The sequence below is a fragment of the Poecilia reticulata genome, linkage group LG7 (assembly GCF_000633615.1).
Source record: "Poecilia reticulata strain Guanapo linkage group LG7, Guppy_female_1.0+MT, whole genome shotgun sequence".
Taxonomy (NCBI): domain Eukaryota; kingdom Metazoa; phylum Chordata; class Actinopteri; order Cyprinodontiformes; family Poeciliidae; genus Poecilia; species Poecilia reticulata.
Genome location: NC_024337.1, coordinates 24,425,165 through 24,443,773, shown reverse-complemented (window position 1 = coordinate 24,443,773; position 18,609 = coordinate 24,425,165). Strand labels below are relative to the sequence as shown.

The 18,609-nt window shown below is 39.8% G+C and overlaps 1 protein-coding gene across 2 annotated transcripts in view; it reads left to right on the top strand.

The window, feature by feature from the left end:
* plcg1 (phospholipase C, gamma 1) overlaps positions 1-18,609 on the top strand; it is a 37,406-nt gene that overhangs the window by 9,484 nt on the left and 9,313 nt on the right. The window contains exons 3-27 of one of the 2 annotated variants that reach the window (XM_008413884.2): positions 3,999-4,148; positions 4,291-4,384; positions 4,469-4,516; positions 6,005-6,089; positions 6,226-6,309; positions 6,652-6,674; positions 6,761-6,833; positions 6,926-7,027; positions 9,125-9,243; positions 9,744-9,829; positions 9,979-10,099; positions 10,293-10,461; positions 10,937-11,059; positions 11,296-11,397; positions 13,011-13,198; positions 14,028-14,228; positions 14,415-14,534; positions 15,293-15,473; positions 15,578-15,655; positions 15,738-15,841; positions 15,982-16,075; positions 16,217-16,286; positions 17,766-17,926; positions 18,120-18,216; positions 18,312-18,536. In XM_008413884.2, coding sequence (XP_008412106.1) covers positions 3,999-4,148; positions 4,291-4,384; positions 4,469-4,516; positions 6,005-6,089; positions 6,226-6,309; positions 6,652-6,674; positions 6,761-6,833; positions 6,926-7,027; positions 9,125-9,243; positions 9,744-9,829; positions 9,979-10,099; positions 10,293-10,461; positions 10,937-11,059; positions 11,296-11,397; positions 13,011-13,198; positions 14,028-14,228; positions 14,415-14,534; positions 15,293-15,473; positions 15,578-15,655; positions 15,738-15,841; positions 15,982-16,075; positions 16,217-16,286; positions 17,766-17,926; positions 18,120-18,216; positions 18,312-18,536 — 2,898 coding nt within the window. Of the gene's footprint in view, positions 1-3,998; positions 4,149-4,290; positions 4,385-4,468; positions 4,517-6,004; positions 6,090-6,225; positions 6,310-6,343; positions 6,543-6,651; positions 6,675-6,760; positions 6,834-6,925; positions 7,028-9,124; positions 9,244-9,743; positions 9,830-9,978; positions 10,100-10,292; positions 10,462-10,936; positions 11,060-11,295; positions 11,398-13,010; positions 13,199-14,027; positions 14,229-14,414; positions 14,535-15,292; positions 15,474-15,577; positions 15,656-15,737; positions 15,842-15,981; positions 16,076-16,216; positions 16,287-17,765; positions 17,927-18,119; positions 18,217-18,311; positions 18,537-18,609 lie in introns of those variants that run through there. The other variant, XM_008413887.2, reaches the window with a different exon arrangement.

Below are 18,609 nucleotides of genomic sequence, written 5' to 3'. Positions count from 1 at the left end.
CTGCATCAACATGTGAAAAGCTCGGCCCTTTCTCCTTGTCTTATGAATAGTGTGGAGATAATCTCTTGATACATTTTTGGATTAACCGATTATTAATTGGATAGCAAAAGGTGCCTAATATGAAATTATTTTTTACAGTATTTGTACCAGTTTAAACTGAAACTTTAAACACCACTTGAGGTAATCTGAGTTGAACACATTTGCAGACAAACAATTTTTGTGTCTTTAATGCAAAATGTATTTTTATTTTATTTATTTTTTTGACAGTTTTGGCATAGTTTCTGCACTGGCCTTTTTCGAGTATGTGCTCTACTTAACTAATTTTTTAAACTGATTATCAATTATTTCATTAATTAATTAATCATGATTAATCATTCCAGCGTCATTTCTCCTATCATGCAGCGATCTGTTCAACATACGGAGTGATGGCGTACCGTGTGGAAGTGCCTTCAGAGTACTTTTGCACTTTACTCTAACAGGAATATGTGATAAATTTGTGTGTCATGTCATATTGCACCATTACGATTCGCTCAGAGACCAGAAAGTGGTTTCAGTGAAGCCAGGTGAATGTGTAGTGTTGTTTCAATTGCAGCTGTTTACTCTCGCACCTTATGTGTGTGTTTTCTCACAACGATCATATTTTCAGTAATCTGACAGTCTGACCCCATAAACAGCTGTTTACCGTTTACAATAAAAAAGTTTATTTATCAGGATTTTCGGCAGCATTTAGCTCAAATTTACCTTTTAAAAAAACTCTTGTCTTACTTTGCTGAGAATGGAACAGAGCTAATGTGCTATTCTGTCACAAGTTTCTGCCTCTTGTTATCCCCTTAACTATTTCAAGACTTTAAACATGGAAATGAACGTAAGGGCAATCTGTTAAAAAAAAAAAAATCATAAAATATGTCCTATTTTCTTTTTAAGTAGCAAGTCATTCATTAGGATCTGTGTAGCTGATTTGTAGAAATGCAGTGAGTTACTTGTATTCATGTGTGGAAAGTTTTTTTTTTTTGTCGCTGTGACCTGCTTTTTCCAACCCTCCTGCAAAAGAAGGGCACATGCACTCAGCTCAGACCTCTCGTCTCTTTTCTAGGTGACGCACTGTTTTTGGGTTTTTTACACTCGACACTCATTTCAGAGTTTTTTATGAGATCTGTATCAACAAATTAGTGGAACACAAGCACGCAAGCAGAAACGGCTTCTGAATGAAATGAGCTCCAATAAAAATGTTGCCAATTTAGTCCTTTTTTTTTCACATTGGAAAACGAGCTCAGGTCTGGAGCAGAATCGATCCAGTTTAAGTGTTTTGGAGAAGGTTGAGTTATGTTGTTGTGGGCAGCTGTTTGAGAAAAGAGGAGTCTCCAGTTTAACTTGAGCCACTAAACTTACTAATGGGGATTGTGTAGTGTCATATTGTGAGCTATAGTGTTTCTTGAAGGATCCACTTAAACAAATAATACGGCAGTAGTCTTAAATATTTAAATAAAAACCTGAAGCCGTATTAGTTGCTCGTTCGTGAGCATTTTTAGTTAAAAGAAACAAATATGAGGACTTTGTTGTGGAACTGGGGTTTGCCCAATATGGAAGGAGGAACTGAAGAGGGTGTGTTGCAGGAATACCTTCTGTCAACTCCCGGGTTAGGTCACACCTCTGGCTATCGCCTTTACTTCCCGACACAAGCCTCCAAACATTTTGACTCAAAACGACTAACATTAACTCCAGCTCCCCTGCAGTCAACGGATGTCTGCTGGCTGTGCAGTGGGTGAAGTAAACTGAGACAGGAGGTATGACTGGCAAGCTACGAGAAGACCTAGTTTTAAACTACACGACAAAAGAGCATGCACACTGTCACCTATGCACAAGCACAGATGTGGTGTGTAGGCGACAAAAGCACAGGATGTGTGGTACGGGGGCAGGAAGAGGAGCAGGAGCTGAAAGAAATGTGTGTTTTTAGCAGGAGAGTTTTGGGTTTTCAAAAGCTACTAAAGTAGTACCGACAGGGACCCAACGTATTTCTTCAAGCCTTTTACTCTTGACTACTTGATAATCACACACACCAAGACACACCTTGGAGATGACAGAATCTATTTGCTGTGTCTCTTTGCACCATAGTTGGCTCAGTTTTCTGTTAGAATACGGATTGTAGTGTCTATGATGCAATTTGAAGTGAATTTATTGGTTGCAAGCTTCATATTTGTCTCATTCGTGTTGATCGTTATCTTTGTACTGTATGGCACGTAAAGTGATCATTTGTGGTTTGGCTGATGCTCTCAGCCTGTGCTTCGTGTCATTAGAGGGCGCATGAAACGTGTTACTCTGTTAGCTCAACTGTTATTTTTAACATTTCTATACATAAGACTTAAATGGAAAAAAAAGAAAAACATTTCTTAGGAAGCTTGAAGCTATTTCAGTAGGTATTTAACATTACCACAGAATTATGTCTTAAAAAATGTTATTTACAGGCCCAGAATGGAAAAGGTTGTTAAGCTTTACTAATGTTGTTTTTTTCTTTGTCCCTGTTAGGCAAATGTTGGTATGCGTTTCTGACTATAATAACCCAGAGTAAAAATTGTATTTTCACATCACAAGATTTATATCCAGTCAAAATAATCCAAATAATTTTATTTAAAACAAAAACTACCAATTCTTGCTTGCAATAACATCTGTTCCTAAAGTTTAACGATGGATGTATTATGATGCTCTTAACTATAAAAAAATTTTTTTTATTATTTTTTTACTGTAACGTAGAATAAGATAATAAATATGATGCCAATATTAGTAGTAGTTTTCAGCTGCTTATTCCACAAAATATGAAGTTTTTGATTGGGATGCAAAAAAATATCAACATTAACACGATGTTGGTCTTTTGTTTTGTTTGTTATATCTATGTTGGTCCCATAACTAAAACCGTGCTGAAATCAATATCCAGTGTTTATTTCCAACTTGTTACCGTTTCTGTTTCAGGAGGGAGAAGGAAGCGAGGTCACTATGTGCTATTTGTTTGCTCATTCTGACAGTGATGCAGTGCAGGATTGTGGGATTTTTAACTGCAGCAGAGAAGCAATGCCAGCGATGTGGTCGTTTTTTGACTCTTACGAAATCTAGATGTAATATAAAATACATTGTTAAATATAGGCCATAACAGCAATATTAATATGGATATTGATATCGGGCAAAAAAAAATTCTATTGGTGGATCTCTAGTTGTTGACATTTTGCTAGTCGGGCTGTCTGCTCCAGCAGCTAGCCTGTGGTCAGCTGCTAAACACTAGTGGATAGGACTCACCCTTTTACTTTCCACACCCTGAATGACTGTGATTTTCCTATTTGGAAATATCCCCAAACATTGAATATAGTTTTTCTTAGGAAGGTCAAAGAGTAATGATGTTCCTGCAGGCAGTTGTCTGGCAGTACGTTGCATCAGAATAGCAGAGGCGACACTGCATTATTCCCTGAAAGGATGTCAAGGGGTGGAAAATTTCCAGAAACCTTTCATGGGAATTTTGGTTGGGAATTTGTGGAAATATTACAAATTGTAAACTTTCCATGAGAAAATAATTATAAACACTTTTTTAAAATTCGTATGCATTCATGCAATATTCTCAAACAATACCATATATAAAATATATTTACCCTATAATGTCAACAAAGCTGACTTCAAGAAGTTCACGGACTCATCTGAGCGTTCCTTAGTCCTGTGTTCTGGGCTTCAAAGTGCAGGTTCAGTGGCAGAAACCATGTGGGCATGTGATGAAGGAATGCACAGTGCATGCAGGGGATGTTTACTTAATAGCCCAGCAGTGAGTAGAGTACTAAGTGCATGTAATTAAGGAAATGGTATGGCAAAAAGTGTTTTTATCAGTTTTTAAAAGCTTGGGTGTATCTGGATTCCAGTGAATGGCCCCGTGCCTAGTTTCCCTTCGTCTTTGGAAACGGTCTTGAAAAGAAATGGCAGCTGTTTTGTTTTGCTCACTGTTTTCTGTGTTTCTGCTCCTACAGTTGACATTCGAGAGATCAAAGAGATCCGTCCTGGTCAGAAGTCCCGGGACTTTGAGCGCTATGTCGAGGACTCTGCAGTACGGCTTGACAACTTCTGCTTCGTTATTCTCTATGGCACGGAGTTTCGCCTTAAATCCCTCAGCTTGGCAGGTATGCGCACAAACATTCTTCATCTGTCATTGTAGCAAACCTCAGTCAGTGGAAAATGGGACATTTTCTTTAAATTATGACTGTTTTTTTTATATGTAGTGCCTTCATATTTGTGACTCTTGTTTCTTACTACTTTCCTCAGCAACATCTGATGAGGAGATGTCTATGTGGGTGAAGGGGTTAAAGTGGCTCAGGGACGATACATTGAAATCGCCAACACCATTACAAATAGAAAGGTACACTAAAGCAAACACGTCATTATCATCCAAATTAGTTTTTTTTTATTAAAAATGTTAAGTCCATTCATTCTCATCTTCCAGGTGGTTACGCAAGCAGTTCTATGCTGCTGATCGCAACAGAGAGGACAGGCAAGTTCTAGACAGCACAACTAAATATTTTTCATTTATACTGAGTATATAATCTATATATGCACATAAAGTGGAATATTTCAAGCCTGTGTTTCTTGTAATTTTGATTATTATGGCTTACAGAACAGAGTCTGTGGCATGGAAGCAGTAGATCTGGTTTCCCTTATCTTCCTTTTGACAACAGGATCTAGATTCTCTGTGGCACAGGCTCATTCCAAAATTGCTCTCAAATACTTTGTCTAAAAATGATACAGACTCAAGTGTTTTCAAATAAAAATATAATGATAAATGCAAGTTTTAGCAGTTTTTCATTTTCTTTTATGGAATTATTGCTTCGGAGTTCCACAACAGAATTACACTAAGAGTACAAATTATATTTGTTTAGACCTCTTTTTGTTGCCATTAAATTGAAAACTAGATGCTTTTTTTATGTTTTCACAAATCCCATCAAAGAAAATGTAACTATTCTCTTTTTGCAAAGGTTTTACACTGTATGACAACACATTGTTACCTGCTGTAGGTATTTCTCAAAAATTGTCAGTTGCACTTTTTTCAAAAGGACTCTAGTGTTGATTTGAAAACAAAAAGCTTACTTTCTTTTGAAATGAGGACTTTTGGCCACTGAGCAACAGTCCAGTATTTTTTCTGTCCAGTCAGCAGTTTTCCTCTATTACTGTCCTACTGACCCAGACTGAGACGGGCTCAGAAAACCTTTGCAGGTGCTTGTGGTTGATTAACTGATTAGAGTCACTCAATGGGCAACTTTTACACAATGTTCTTAATTTCTATAATCCATCTATAAGCCACAATTATCAAAATTATGAGAAATAAAACCTTAAGTGTCTCCGTACAGGGAATTTGTATAATATATGATCTTCACTTTTTGGATTTAAGTTTTTAAAATTGTCTTTTAAGTCTGACTGCAAACATTCAAGTTCATTATTATTATTTTTAAATCACTTGGCACTTTTAACTTTATGATTTTGGCAAAACAAAACAAAAAAAGTTTGGTTACCACTGCTGCAGAGAGCAAGATATTTTCTTTTAGTTTGCTTTGTGAAATGCCTTTTTTTTTTTTTTTTAGATCAGCAGCAAGTAACTTTCCTTTTTCAAGTGGTTGTTTAATAATCAAGAGTAAAGTGAACTGGTTCCATCTGGATGCTGGGTGTTTTTGTCAGTGCTCAGTTGAGGTGTAGTGAAGGAACTGACCTAAGAGCCAAACACTAGCCCCTCTTCCTGCAGCAGGAAACAGACCGCAGAGCACGAAGGAGATGTGCAGAGATGTTTGTCTGTAACATCCCTGTCTTTGTTATTTTTTAAGGCTATTCTCATCGCCTGCCAACAATTCCAGGCTCTGTAGTAGAAGCGAAGCAGTAGAAAAATAAATCTGATCCAATGGTGTCCAGGCTTGGACGGATTTTATGTGCTCATGCATTTTAGTGTTTAATCATCTTTGTTCTCACAAAATGTGCCTGTGTGTGTGCGTAGGATATCCTATAAGGATCTGAAGAACATGCTGAGCCAGGTCAACTACAAGGTGCCAAACATGAGGTTCATTAAAGACAAACTTCCGGTACCTCTCTCCGTCTTATCACAGACCACCTTTCCATTCTCTCTCCCTGCCCACTTCCTGCTCCACCATAAGATTTATGATTTTTATCGTGACGGTTCTTCCTTACGCACTCATCCTTCTCCTCTTGCTTTGTAAGGACTCTGAAACCAGGAATGGAGACGTGACCTTCAGCCAGTTCGCCCAGCTTTATCGTAACCTCATGTTCGATGCGCAGAAAAACGTAAGTGCAGACATTTTATGTGCTGCCATCGCTCTTCCCCTCCTGCGATCCCCTGCTGATTCCCACTTCATCCCCCATCTGTGTGTTCTCAAATGGCTGCGAGATCAATATGCACCGGCTGAAACCCACCAAACCCCTCTAGTGGAGGCCATTAGGACACACATATGAGCAAGCAGGCAGACTCTGGTCACATTAAATGGATGACCCCAGTGGCCTCACCCAACCTGCTGGAAGTCTGTGTCTGTCTACATAAGCTGAACTACACACAGAATTAGTACAGCACTGTGATAGAAATTAACTAAAATATTCTGTTTTCTATTATTTTTTTTTACCTCTTTTCAGGTGGAGATCCCTTTTATGCAAAGGTAGGTTCTAAAAATGAGACTCTGATATGAACAGTTAATCTTTTTTTGAATGTCAGTTGTTAATTTCCTGCTTCCTTCTCAAACAGGTTCATGGGTAACGTAGTTGATGAAAGGATCACCCTGGAGGATTTCCAGAGCTTCCTCGTAGAATTCCAGAAGGTAATCCCTCAGCTATTTAACATGTCACTGAATTTGTTTTGGTTTGTGCTCTAATCTGACTGTATTTTTTATTTATCGTTTGGGCATTTAAGGAACTGTGGGCCTCGGACAACAACAAGGTTCAAGAGTTTATGTTCAGCTACCTGAAAGACCCCCTAAGGGAAGTGGAGGATCCATATTTCCATCCAGAGGAGGTAAATAAATTACCCTCTTCTATTCTAAGGGTTTCACCTGTTAATGGAAACATTTCAGATGTTTTCAGAAGTAAAGTTTTCCAATGCCCCTCTGTTTTCTGACTCCTACGCAGTCATAAAAGGTTATTTACCAAACTGCTTCATGACAGTTCTGCAGAATGTGAAGGATGCTTTTGTGGCCACCAATAATGTAATGACTTAAGAGGAAAGGAAGTTGGTGAGAACCAGTCTGCTGGAGACGCTGGCAGAAGTTAGACAATGCCTTTGGCTAACAAGCTGGACCAGAAACTCAGTTCATTAAAGTCATTTTACTTTGTTAGCAGTTTGCAAGATGCTGCATTATATCTCACTTGTCACCACTGACTTGTAAAGAAAGTCAGAGTAAATCATCTAAAAACCACTGCAGAAACAAAGTAGCACGGAAACCATACATTCCACACAGAAAGGCCTCAACTTGGGTTTGACTCAAGAAACTTCTTTCTGTACAGAAACAGTTGAACCTGCACTACTGCCTGAATATTTTTTTTTAAAGCATTTGCAGCACTCTGTAGAATAATTGATTCCAGGATTGACTTTGTCCAGTACTGCTGTTTCAACCAGGACCCCATCTGAAATGGTACCAGTGCTAAATTAGTAGTTTAATCAGCCTATTTTTTCTGTTTTAAAAATATTTTTAGTGTGTCCTGTTGAACAATGTGGTTCTAAGGTTAGTTGTCAGTGGAGCGTTGTCGCTTTAAATAAAGGAGAAAGGGAGAGAGGTGAGATGAAAAGTTTAAGAGGAAATGAGACAAGACTAGAGAAACAGAAGGATAAAGAGAAAATACCCTAGAAGTCTGCTACTACACCTTCAGAAAGAAAGAGGAAAAAAAAACTGAACTGAGAAACCATAGTGACAAACACCCACCTGGGACGGCGTTGTCACTGATAGCAGATGATTGGAGCCACAGACATTCAAAGATCTTAAACCAACCCGCTGACCCAGGAGGCAATCCTGTTCATTCCAGATTGGACCACCCAAAGGATTTTAGATTTTAAGCCAGAGATTATCAGGGTGCGTATAACGGTGAAATGGGCCTTAACTATCTTTCCTTTAGGCCACCAAAAACAAAATCCAACAACTTCTTGTTCCGTTTTCATATACTGACTAAAAGTTGAAAAAGCATTACCGTAGTTGCATTTCAAACAATCTGTAATTATTCTAAAAGCACCCTGGACGTAATGAACAAGATGAACTTTAGTGTTGGTAGCATTTTTTTTTATTTGTTCATTTTAAGTCACTGCAAAACATTCTCGTCTACCCCTCTGTTTGATTGTTTTATGTGTTTCAGTGCTGAATGCAAGCTTATTATTAGGAAGTTGGGCAGATGGAAATAAATGTGGTGGAAAAAGTGTCAAAGCAGAAGGAATAACTGCATCCCGGAGAGTACTGAAGTAAAAACTTTCAAAAAGGGAGTGGACTGCAGCTTACAGTCTGGTTCATGAAGTCCAGTGTGACGTTTACACACATCATCTGTTAATGCTCCACTGTATTTTATGAAATAGGGTGTCAGTGCCATCTATCAGGACATTTTAGACCATGTTATGTCTCTCCTGATGAGCTTTATGGAGATGCTGGTTTAAATTTTCCATCTGAACTTGATACCTTCTTATACTGCCAAAAGTACCAATACCTGGTTTAATCACCATGTAGTTCAGACAGGAAAAACCTGTCTGATCTTAAGGTCATCTATTGTCTGACGTTCTTGTCAAAATGAAAAGGAGGAGACATCACACCCAACAATGTAATGGGTAATGGTGGCTAGTTAAGCATCCTGAGCTTCTTTAACATCTGCATTAATGCAGTAATTTATGCAAAATCAGGCCTGACCAAGCATTACATGCATACTTTTCAGTGGCCTGACATTTAAGGATTAAATATAATCTGTTATTGCAGTGTAGTTTTGAGTTTTCATCTGCAAGCCGTAACCAGTTTAAGATATATCTTCGTGTTCAATACAGAATTTTCACTTTTTGAACTGGGCTGACGGTGGATAAACCAAGCCAGGATTTCTGAAATGGTTTCATTCACAAACTTTTGCTCTTTTCTCCTCTCTGCAGTTCCTCACATACCTCTTCTCCAAAGAGAACACCATCTGGGATTCCTCCCTGGACATGGTGTGTGCCGAAAACATGAACAACCCCTTGTCCCACTACTGGATCTCCTCTTCGCACAACACGTAAGAAAAGCTGCCCCCATGAAGAATGTTTTCTTCTGTCAATTGTAGTCTGGTCCTGGGAATGCTGCAGCCTGGCATCCACTTCCCCAAACAAGACTTTTACACTGACTTCTTTTATCAGATAAAAGCGTATTATTTCCTCATTATGTCCCAGAATAATATTCATGCTGGTATTGAGTAAGAAGAAGTAGTATTTTTCCAGGCATTGAAAAGTGTGAGAAAGGCACTTCTGATGATAACCTTTTGTCCTGGAAGTGAAACAATACTTTCTGAAGGGGGTGAAGTGAAAATTCCCCATGTTCCTTTGAGTCTGTTTGAATGGATATGAAACAAGAACTTCTGTTGACAAAAGAGAAACAGGACTTGTAATTTTGCTGTGCTTTTTTTTTTTTTTTTTTTTTTTTTTTTTAAATACGTAAACAAAGACAATGTGTGTCTGTTCTTTCTGGTTGGCTGTTAATGTATGAACTTGCATTGTGTAATTGCGTGGTTATTTTTAGCTACCTGACGGGAGACCAGTTCGCCAGCGAGTCGTCGTTGGAGGCATACGCCCGCTGTCTGAGAATGGGATGTCGCTGCATCGAATGTACGTAAGCACACATGACCTGCTCTGTTATCATAACTTTCAGCCTTTTAGCTGAACTGTGACAGTGACAGTTTCTTGGGTGTATGCACATACCATCATGTTTTCCTCGCTGCGTGGTACTAAGAATAAAGCTGTGTGTTTGCTTTCAGTGGATTGCTGGGATGGTCCCGACTCGATGCCAGTTATTTATCACGGACACACCCTCACGACAAAAATCAAGTTCAACGATGTTCTGAACACCATCAAAGACCACGCTTTTGTCACATCCGAGTGAGTCTTCCCGTTTTCGCTGGCTTGTTTTCCTCCTTTATGACTTTTATTCTCGATAAGATAACGGAAGAATAAGAAAAGACTGAGATCAGAAGATTGCACAGAGGAAAGAATCTAGATGCGTCATCCTTTATCAACACGTGTGTCTGCATTAACAGATATTTTATCGGTTTAATCTATACATCTCCCTCAGGTATCCCATCATCCTGTCCATCGAGGATCACTGTAGCATTGTTCAGCAGAGGAATATGGCCACCCAGTTCAAGAAAGTGTTTGGAGACATGCTGCTGACCAAAGCAGTAGATATGGCTGCGGACGGCCTGCCTTCACCCAACCAGCTCAAAAAGAAGATTCTCATTAAGGTCAGGCCTTAAGAAAGCAATTAAGGGCTTCTAATATTATTTTTTATATCTTTTTGCAACAATTCTGGATCTTAGCTTCGTCCTCCCTCTGATTAGGAGGGTGGGAAGAGGATCTTGCTGATTCCATCCAAATAAATCTAACATTTAAAAAGAAAATTTTTTTTTTTTAATCAAGAAAATAAACCTTATCCTATTTGTAATCATGGCTCATCAGACAGGGTGGATCCAGGTGTTGCACTAATATCCACATAATATGGTCCTCACTTCCTGGTTCTTTGAGTGCTGTGGCTCAGTGAGTTAGTTTTTTTAGTTACTTATCTGACCATTTATTTATGTCGAATCTTTTCTATATTTAGATATTGTGTTGCTCTAACATATATTTGTCCTTTAACACTCTTAGTCTTTTAGGAATAACATTCTACGCAGGTTAAAATGTTGCTGCTCCTGACTGTCCTTCTCTTTCTTTGTGCCTCAGCATAAGAAGCTGGCAGAGGGCAGCGCCTACGAGGAGGTGCCGACAGCCACACCTTATTCTGAGAATGATATCAGCAACTCCATCAAAAACGGCATCCTTTACCTGGAAGATCCCATTAACCATGTAAGCATTGTTACTGCTTGGAAACTGCAGAGCTGCTGCCACATGAAAGGCTGTTTAGCGACAGATGGGTGGCTGGAAAGTTGCAGCTCATATCCCCAAGTCTTCCAGTTGTTCTAAATGTTGTAGATGTAATGAAGACACAAAGTGCTGCAGTTTTTCTTATCTGTTGGTTTTGAAAGTTTTATACACTTTTTTATTTTTATTCTATTGCATCTTTTATCTCCTTATTTTTACAGGAGTGGTACCCTCATTTCTTTGTCCTGACTCACAATAAGATCTACTATTCAGAGGAGACCACCAATAACCTGGGTAATGATGAGGATGAGGAGCTCAAAGAGGTTAGTACAAGGCTGTTTGTTCAAAGTGGGGCCCAGGAACTATATGTGGCCCTGAATTGATTTTACGTGTGCCCCGTATATGATATATGAGTATATCATATACTCATTGACTTGTACAGCTTTGTGCCCTCAAATCTGATTTTGGTTTCTGTATTAAAACAACTAAACACAGAACTGTTCGCAAGTAAAGAGTTGCCGAGATCCTGTTTTATTGCTAAGAAACAATATTTTTTCAGTTTTCTTGAGCCCAAAATAATAAGTAGTGTATTTTCTGCACTATAAGGCGCACCTAAAAACCTTCAAAAGCCGACAGTGCGCCTTATAATCCGGTGCACCTTATATATGGACTAATATTGAGCCACAACAGGTCTAGCAACTACGGCAAGCAGCCGCCGACTTCATTTTCCCCATAGAAGAAGAAGTGMGCGGTGCATGCTGGGATAGTTGTCAGAACGCTGGTTTGTTAATAAGGTTTGATAATACGTTTAAAGCCAGGGAGGCAGAGGGGCGGGGGAAGAAAGATGGAGACTGCGGCGGCAGCTTGTCGGTTGGTCTGTGTTACCCAGAAAGCAGTTGGGCACAATATCGCAACACTAACACCGTGAGTGAAACAATGACTGGGGCAGCCTACTATATAAAGTACTCAGGGACCACTTCTTTACAAATGTGGATGTGTAATAATAGAGTACGGAACAAATTGGCAACCCAAACTGTAGCATCTATTCTATGTGCCTTATAATGCGGTGCGCCTTATATATGAAAAAAGTTTTGAAATAGACCATTCATTGAAGGTGCGCCTTATAATCCGGTGCGCCTTATAGTGCGGAAAATACGGTAAGCTAGCTGCTTTTCATTAAACAAGGAAAATGTGCAAAAAACCCTTCTTTGGATCTGTGATCCCGTTCCTAGAAACAAAAATTGCATTACTGTATTTGTTTAATTAAAATAGCTCATGCTTAGTTTATTGTTGCGTTAATGAAATATAAAAAAAATCACTGTTTTTGGAAATTTTTGTTTTAAACATGATATTTTTTTTGCCCTGCATGTACTTTTGAGCTGACCAGTTCTATGGAGGTTATTTTAATGCTGTATGCAGGGTTTCTGCTGGGTGCTAAAATGTCTTAAATTTAATCATTTCAATGTTAGACATTCAAAAGTTGGGCCCAGATTTTCCATATTAGTTACATTTAGATGTGCTTAAAATTTCTATGTTCATCCGTTCTCTGCTCTTTGTTAACTTTTTCCGTGTTCAAATCCATCATTACATGCAAGTTTTGTAATTCTGGCTGATACAAAACTACAAGATTGAAAGCAAACAGTGCATTAGGAAGGACTTAATTGCAAAACGTTTGAGCTATTTTTAACTAGCTATTTTAGTAGACTAATAATTAGGCATAGAACTTACTTAAATATTTCTAAGAGTATCTTTGGTCTTAAATTGAAATAATGATGGTCTTAAAAAGCATCCAATTGAAATTATTGAAACTTTCACAACCACTCCTGCTACTCCAGACGATAAAGGTGGCCAATGAGGAAACCGTATTAAAGATGTTTTCTGCAGAGTATGGAAACACAGTAGCTGCAGTTTTACTGATGTCCTTGTTTCTGTTAAGGTGCTCAATACTATGGACCAGCATGTGACGGAGAAATGGTTTCACGGAAAGCTTGGCGCTGGGCGGGACGGACGGCAGATCGCAGAGAGGCTCCTGTCGGATTACTGCCAAGAGACCGGAGCTCCTGACGGCTCCTTCCTGGTCCGGGAGAGCGAAACCTTTGTAGGAGACTACACACTGTCGTTCTGGTAAATACTGCAGTCACAATGCTTTAAGACTTTTCTATGAGACTAGAAAAAAAAACCTGAGAGAATAAACTGAGATCGATCTGTTTATTAGGAAGTAACAAGCAAATTGACAAATTATGAAAGTGTTGATCTACGAGGTTTCTTCTTGTGATTGCCTTTGAGTAGAAGCAATGAAAACATGTTTGGTTCATGATGCTCGACGACTCGTTGGTCAGAAACAAAACGTACATCAGTTTTTATAACACCTGTTGTACATATTAGTGGAGGGCTGCTGGTTCCGGCTGGTGTTTCTATCTTGAATCTGTAACACAGTTGAGCAGAAAACAAACCAAAAAAATAAAGATTTTACATCGACCAGTCAAAGTTCAGCCTTGAATTGAAATGCACTGTGCTCAGGAGGCCGGTGCAGAAATAAACGTCTAAAACAATCAATGAAAGGAAGCAACGTCTAAAATAGCAGCCACCATTTCTCCTCAGAGATATGGAGGTTGATGAGGTCGTACAGAAACGCTTCAATAATTTTGCAGATAAACGTGGCCCTGCATGCTGCTCAGACATGCATTGCTTTTCATTTTGAACAAATTATGCACCAAATTTTTTACGATAAATTTGTAAAATAAATGTGTATTAGTAACGATATGCAATATGATTTTATTTAGTTTTGTCTTGGGGGTCAGTCAGGCATTTTTACAACGTCCAGTGTCAGGGAAACATTTTACCATATTGAGATTAATCGAGGCAACTTTCTGCCAATGCACGAACAGTGAAAATACGAAGCGGCACCCGGTTGTTCTGACTTCCTCTCCTGTCCTCCCCTGCGGTACGCTAGGCGGTTGGGGCGCGTGCAGCACTGCCGGATCCACTCTCGCCAGGAAGCTGGCAGCCCCAAGTTCTACCTGACGGATAACCTGGTGTTCGACTCGCTCTTCGCTCTGATCACCCACTACCAGCATGTGGCGCTACGCTGCAATGAGTTTGAGATGAAGCTGACCGAGCCGGTGCCTCAGACCAACGCTCACGAGAGCAAGGAGTGAGTTTGCAGGAGTCTCTTAAATTTCTAGAGAATGTTTTGATGGTGTTGTTGTTCACGGACGTATTTACTGTGTTCTTATTTAAACTCAGATTTTACCTAGCTTTGTTTTCTCTGATAAATCGATAACGTGGAACCATAGAATCAGAATGAAGTTATTCATGGTGTGTTTTGGGTTGTTTGTAGATGGTACCATGCCAACCTTTCCAGGAGCCAGGCAGAGAACATGCTGATGAGAGTTCCTCGTGACGGGGCTTTCCTAGTCAGGAAAAGGACAGAGCCCAACTCTTTTGCCATTTCATTCAGGTAACTCCATCCTGATGCCCTGTTGATTGATGCCTATATTATCCTTTTTAATCTATAAAGAGCTTTTATTTTAATTGACTAGACCTGGTTTAGCCATTAGCTGTTAGTGCAGCTCTCCGGTATTGATGCCCCTGGATCCTTTCTATGTTTTGTTTTATCACTCTTAACTGCAGTGTTTTATTGGGGTTTTATGTGATGGACAAACACAATCTACTATTAATAAGGTGGAAGAGAAATGACATGTTGTTCATCTAAACTAAAGTGAGCAGTCTGTTTGCATTCAGCTCTCTTTGCTCTGATACCCCTAATAAATTTCTGTGCAGCTCATTTCCTGCAGCAGTCGCCTAATATCCAGAGTCCACCTGTGTGGTTAATCTTGCTATGAATACCACAGGATACACTGAGCATGTTAAAGAAGTTGTTTTGAACATACACTAAGATATTGTGAGATCTTACAGTAATATCTTATATTTTGATATTAAGATGTGATTAAATCTGACAGAAATCCCTAGGTTTAAAAACTGCCCATAATGCAGAAACGGGGGATTCTACAAAGCAATGAGTAATGGTAACTGGATTCAAGTGTAAACTACAATTTTTGATTTTTAGTTTAAAAGACTTAATTTTCTATCATGGTGTTTGTCCAAATACATTTAAATGTGGCTGCAAAATGTCAAAACTTTGTCGGGCATTGCACGCTTCTAAACTTTATATCTCATGTTCTCATTATGACCGTGTGGATTTTTGTTTGGTTTCAGGGCCGAGGGTAAAATCAAGCACTGCCGAGTGCTGCAGGAAGGTCAGGTTGTGTTGCTGGGCACCTCAGAGTTCGACAGCCTCGTCGATCTCATCAGTTATTATGAAAAGCACCCCCTGTATCGGAAAATGAAGCTGCGCTATCCCATCAACGACGACACACTGGAGAAGATAGGCACTGCTGTGAGTGCTATCCGTTGCGTGTTTACTAGACATTAATTATAAATAAACAAACTCCACCAGTCGGAACGCTCCACAGTCTGTAAACACTGCATGTTGACCAACAGGAGCCAGACTACGGGTCGCTGTATGAGGGCAGGAACCCGGGCTTTTACGTGGAGGCCAATCAAATGCCAACTTTGAAGGTGAGTTTCCAGCGTCTCTGAACACTCGCACTTCCTCACCGGTGGCGTTTGTCCGTCTAATAACCCTCTCTGGTTGTTCCAGTGTACAGTCAAAGCCATGTACGAGTATAAAGCTCAGAGAGACGACGAGCTCTCCTTCTCCAAGAACGCCGTGATCACCAACGTAGACAAACAGGAAGGTGGATGGTGAGTGAGAAGTGCAGGAAATTGTTCTTCCATTCGCAGAGATTGCATTTTTTTCTAGGAAGAAAACAAGAGCAGTGAGTGTATTATAACAGAGTGGCCCTGTGTTAGAAATGCACTTTGACTTTTTGTGTTTGGCGCAGGTGGAAAGGTGACTGTGGAGGGAAGAAGCAGATGTGGTTCCCTGCAAACTACGTTGAGGAAATCAGCCAAGCGGCAGCGGAGCCGGACAGAACTGTGAGGATCGTTGCCTTGTTGTTTATTCTGCTGATCATCACTGATCTCTCTCATTGGATCCCTGCATAATGTGGAATAAAATGTCAACAGAGATCAAACACTTTGTAATCCGTTTCTTTTTTTGTCTTCTCTGTCATGCAGGAGATGACAGAAAACAGCCCTCTCGGAGATCTGCTGAGAGGAAGTGTGGATGTAACTTCCTGCCAGATTAGTGAGTAGCCCCTCCACTTCCTGTCAGCCTCTGCTGCAGGGCTGCAGAGCAACCTGCTACCTTGACAGCGGGCCCCATTTCAGGCTGAAAAATGGAGGCGCCTGCTTTTTGCGTTATTACTTTCCTGACTGCCGTTTTATCTGCCTCTTTTTTTTTTAATTCATTGCTCATAGGCCTTGATTATTTTTATATAGCTTTTCACACGCTTTTATCTCATAGTTTGATCATGTTCAGACTATAAAAACCACAGTGAATTAAAAGATAAGGTTGTTCAAATTTTACCCACTGAGCATTCATTTGGAAACCAACGTAAAGCTTCTGTGTAGACCTGTTTTATCAGTTTGCCTTTAAGCCACCAGACTGCCGAGTTTTGACAGTTTCATGAAGAAAACGATAAAGTTTACTGTGCTGGTTTTCATTTTATTCTCTCATTGTGAGGAAAATAACATCTGTCTTTAAGTGTCAAAGTGTCAAATTTTTTAAAAATATCAGAGATAAGCTGAGTTATTTACTAAGGAAAACATTTAATCCAAACTAATCGGATCCTGTGTGGAAAAAAAGGGTTCAGGTGTAAACCTCATCGCTGCGCTTCAGGTTTGCTTCCCCTGCAAACACCCAGTGAATATAACGAAGCCTCTGACTGAAGACTGTTGCTGTATGAGCGGGTCATGAACATGCTTCCAGTTCAGTTTCAAGGCAGCAGAGATGATATTCCACAGTAACTCTTTCTGGATGATGACATCATCACTTACCGTGTTTTCGCTTTTGCCACCGCTCTTTATCTGACCATGTGGTTAGAAAGCTGGGCAGAGAAACGTTGGAGTCAATCTTTGCCCTTTTATTATCGATTTAACAGATAGTTTGAACTTCCTCCTTCTCCCTCTGCTCTTTGGTTCTGCTCTGAATCCAAGAAGTCTCCTTTTCAATTCCTCTAGCATTTGGAATTGTAGTTTACATATTATCTGAGCCGTTGAGATGCTTATCAGCTGCTCCCGATTGTAAAAACTATACCTTGTTAAGGTTACATATCACAACAACTGGCCAAAAGTTTAAAAAACAAAAAGAGGAAAAAAAAAAGAAGAGAAAAATCTGTCCAGCTGCACAGCATCCAAAACAAGAGGAAATAATTATCCTAACATCCATTGTCTCAGCCAATAAAAGAAGTATGAACAAATGAAGTTAAATATTGTCCCAGCAGATTCTCTTGTTGTATTTTTTTTTTTTTTTTGCAGCTCAACATCTCCATCTAGTGGCGTTAAAATAAATCATTTTCATTTAAAAAAAAAAGTGAAGCAAAACATCTTCAGTCCAATTCTTAGTGTTTTGCACGTAATCTAGATTTAACTGGATCTATTATTTGGTAACTTATGTAATTTGTGTTTTTTAATTATTTATTAACCATGGCCTAATGGAAGCCCAACATGATATGGTAATGTGTTCTTTTCCCTCTTTTTTTCATTTTTCTTTTCTCCTCTTCAGTCACCCGCACTGAAGGGAAGGGCAGCAGACCGTTCGTCTTCTCTCTGGTTCAGAATAACACGGCGCAGGCCACTTTGCTGGACGTGGCTGCCAACAGCTTAGAGGAACTTCAAGACTGGAAGACAAAAATCCAGGAAGTTGCTGCGACTTCTGAGGCCAAGGTGAAGACGCAGATACGAGATGCGTGCCAGGAAAGGCACAGAAATATGAAGTCTGTCTTCTTTATAACAGCTGTAAATACTTAACAAGCACCAACAGTGCGGTGCAGTGAATGCTAATGTTGTTTTCACACACACTGAGCTGTATGCTACCCTTACTGCTGCCATGTTTACATTTTTGTGTTTCTGTGCTCAGCTGGAAGAGGGCAAGATAATGGAGAGGAGGAAGAAGATTGCATTGGAGCTATCAGACCTGGTCATCTACTGCAGGCCGGTCCCGTTTGATGAAGAAAGTGAGGATTACACACAACCTCCAGATAGCGATCTGTGATGAAGTTGAACCTGTTCTGAGATCAGCCGCGGTTCCCTCCCTCTCTGCCTCACTCAGAGATCGGCACGGAGCGGGCCTGTTTCCAGGACATGTCGTCCTTTCCTGAGACCAAAGCGGAGAAGTACGTCAACAAAACCAAGGGGAAGAAGTTCCTGCAGTACAACCGGCTGCAGCTGTCCAGAATCTACCCCAGAGGCCAGCGGCTCGACTCCTCCAACTACGACCCGTTCCCCATGTGGCTCTGCGGCTCCCAGCTTGTCGCGCTCAACTTTCAGACTGCTGGTAAGTCGTAGTGCAGACAGAAGAATTCATCTTTGTTTTTGTTTTTTTTATTATTATTATTATTATTATTATT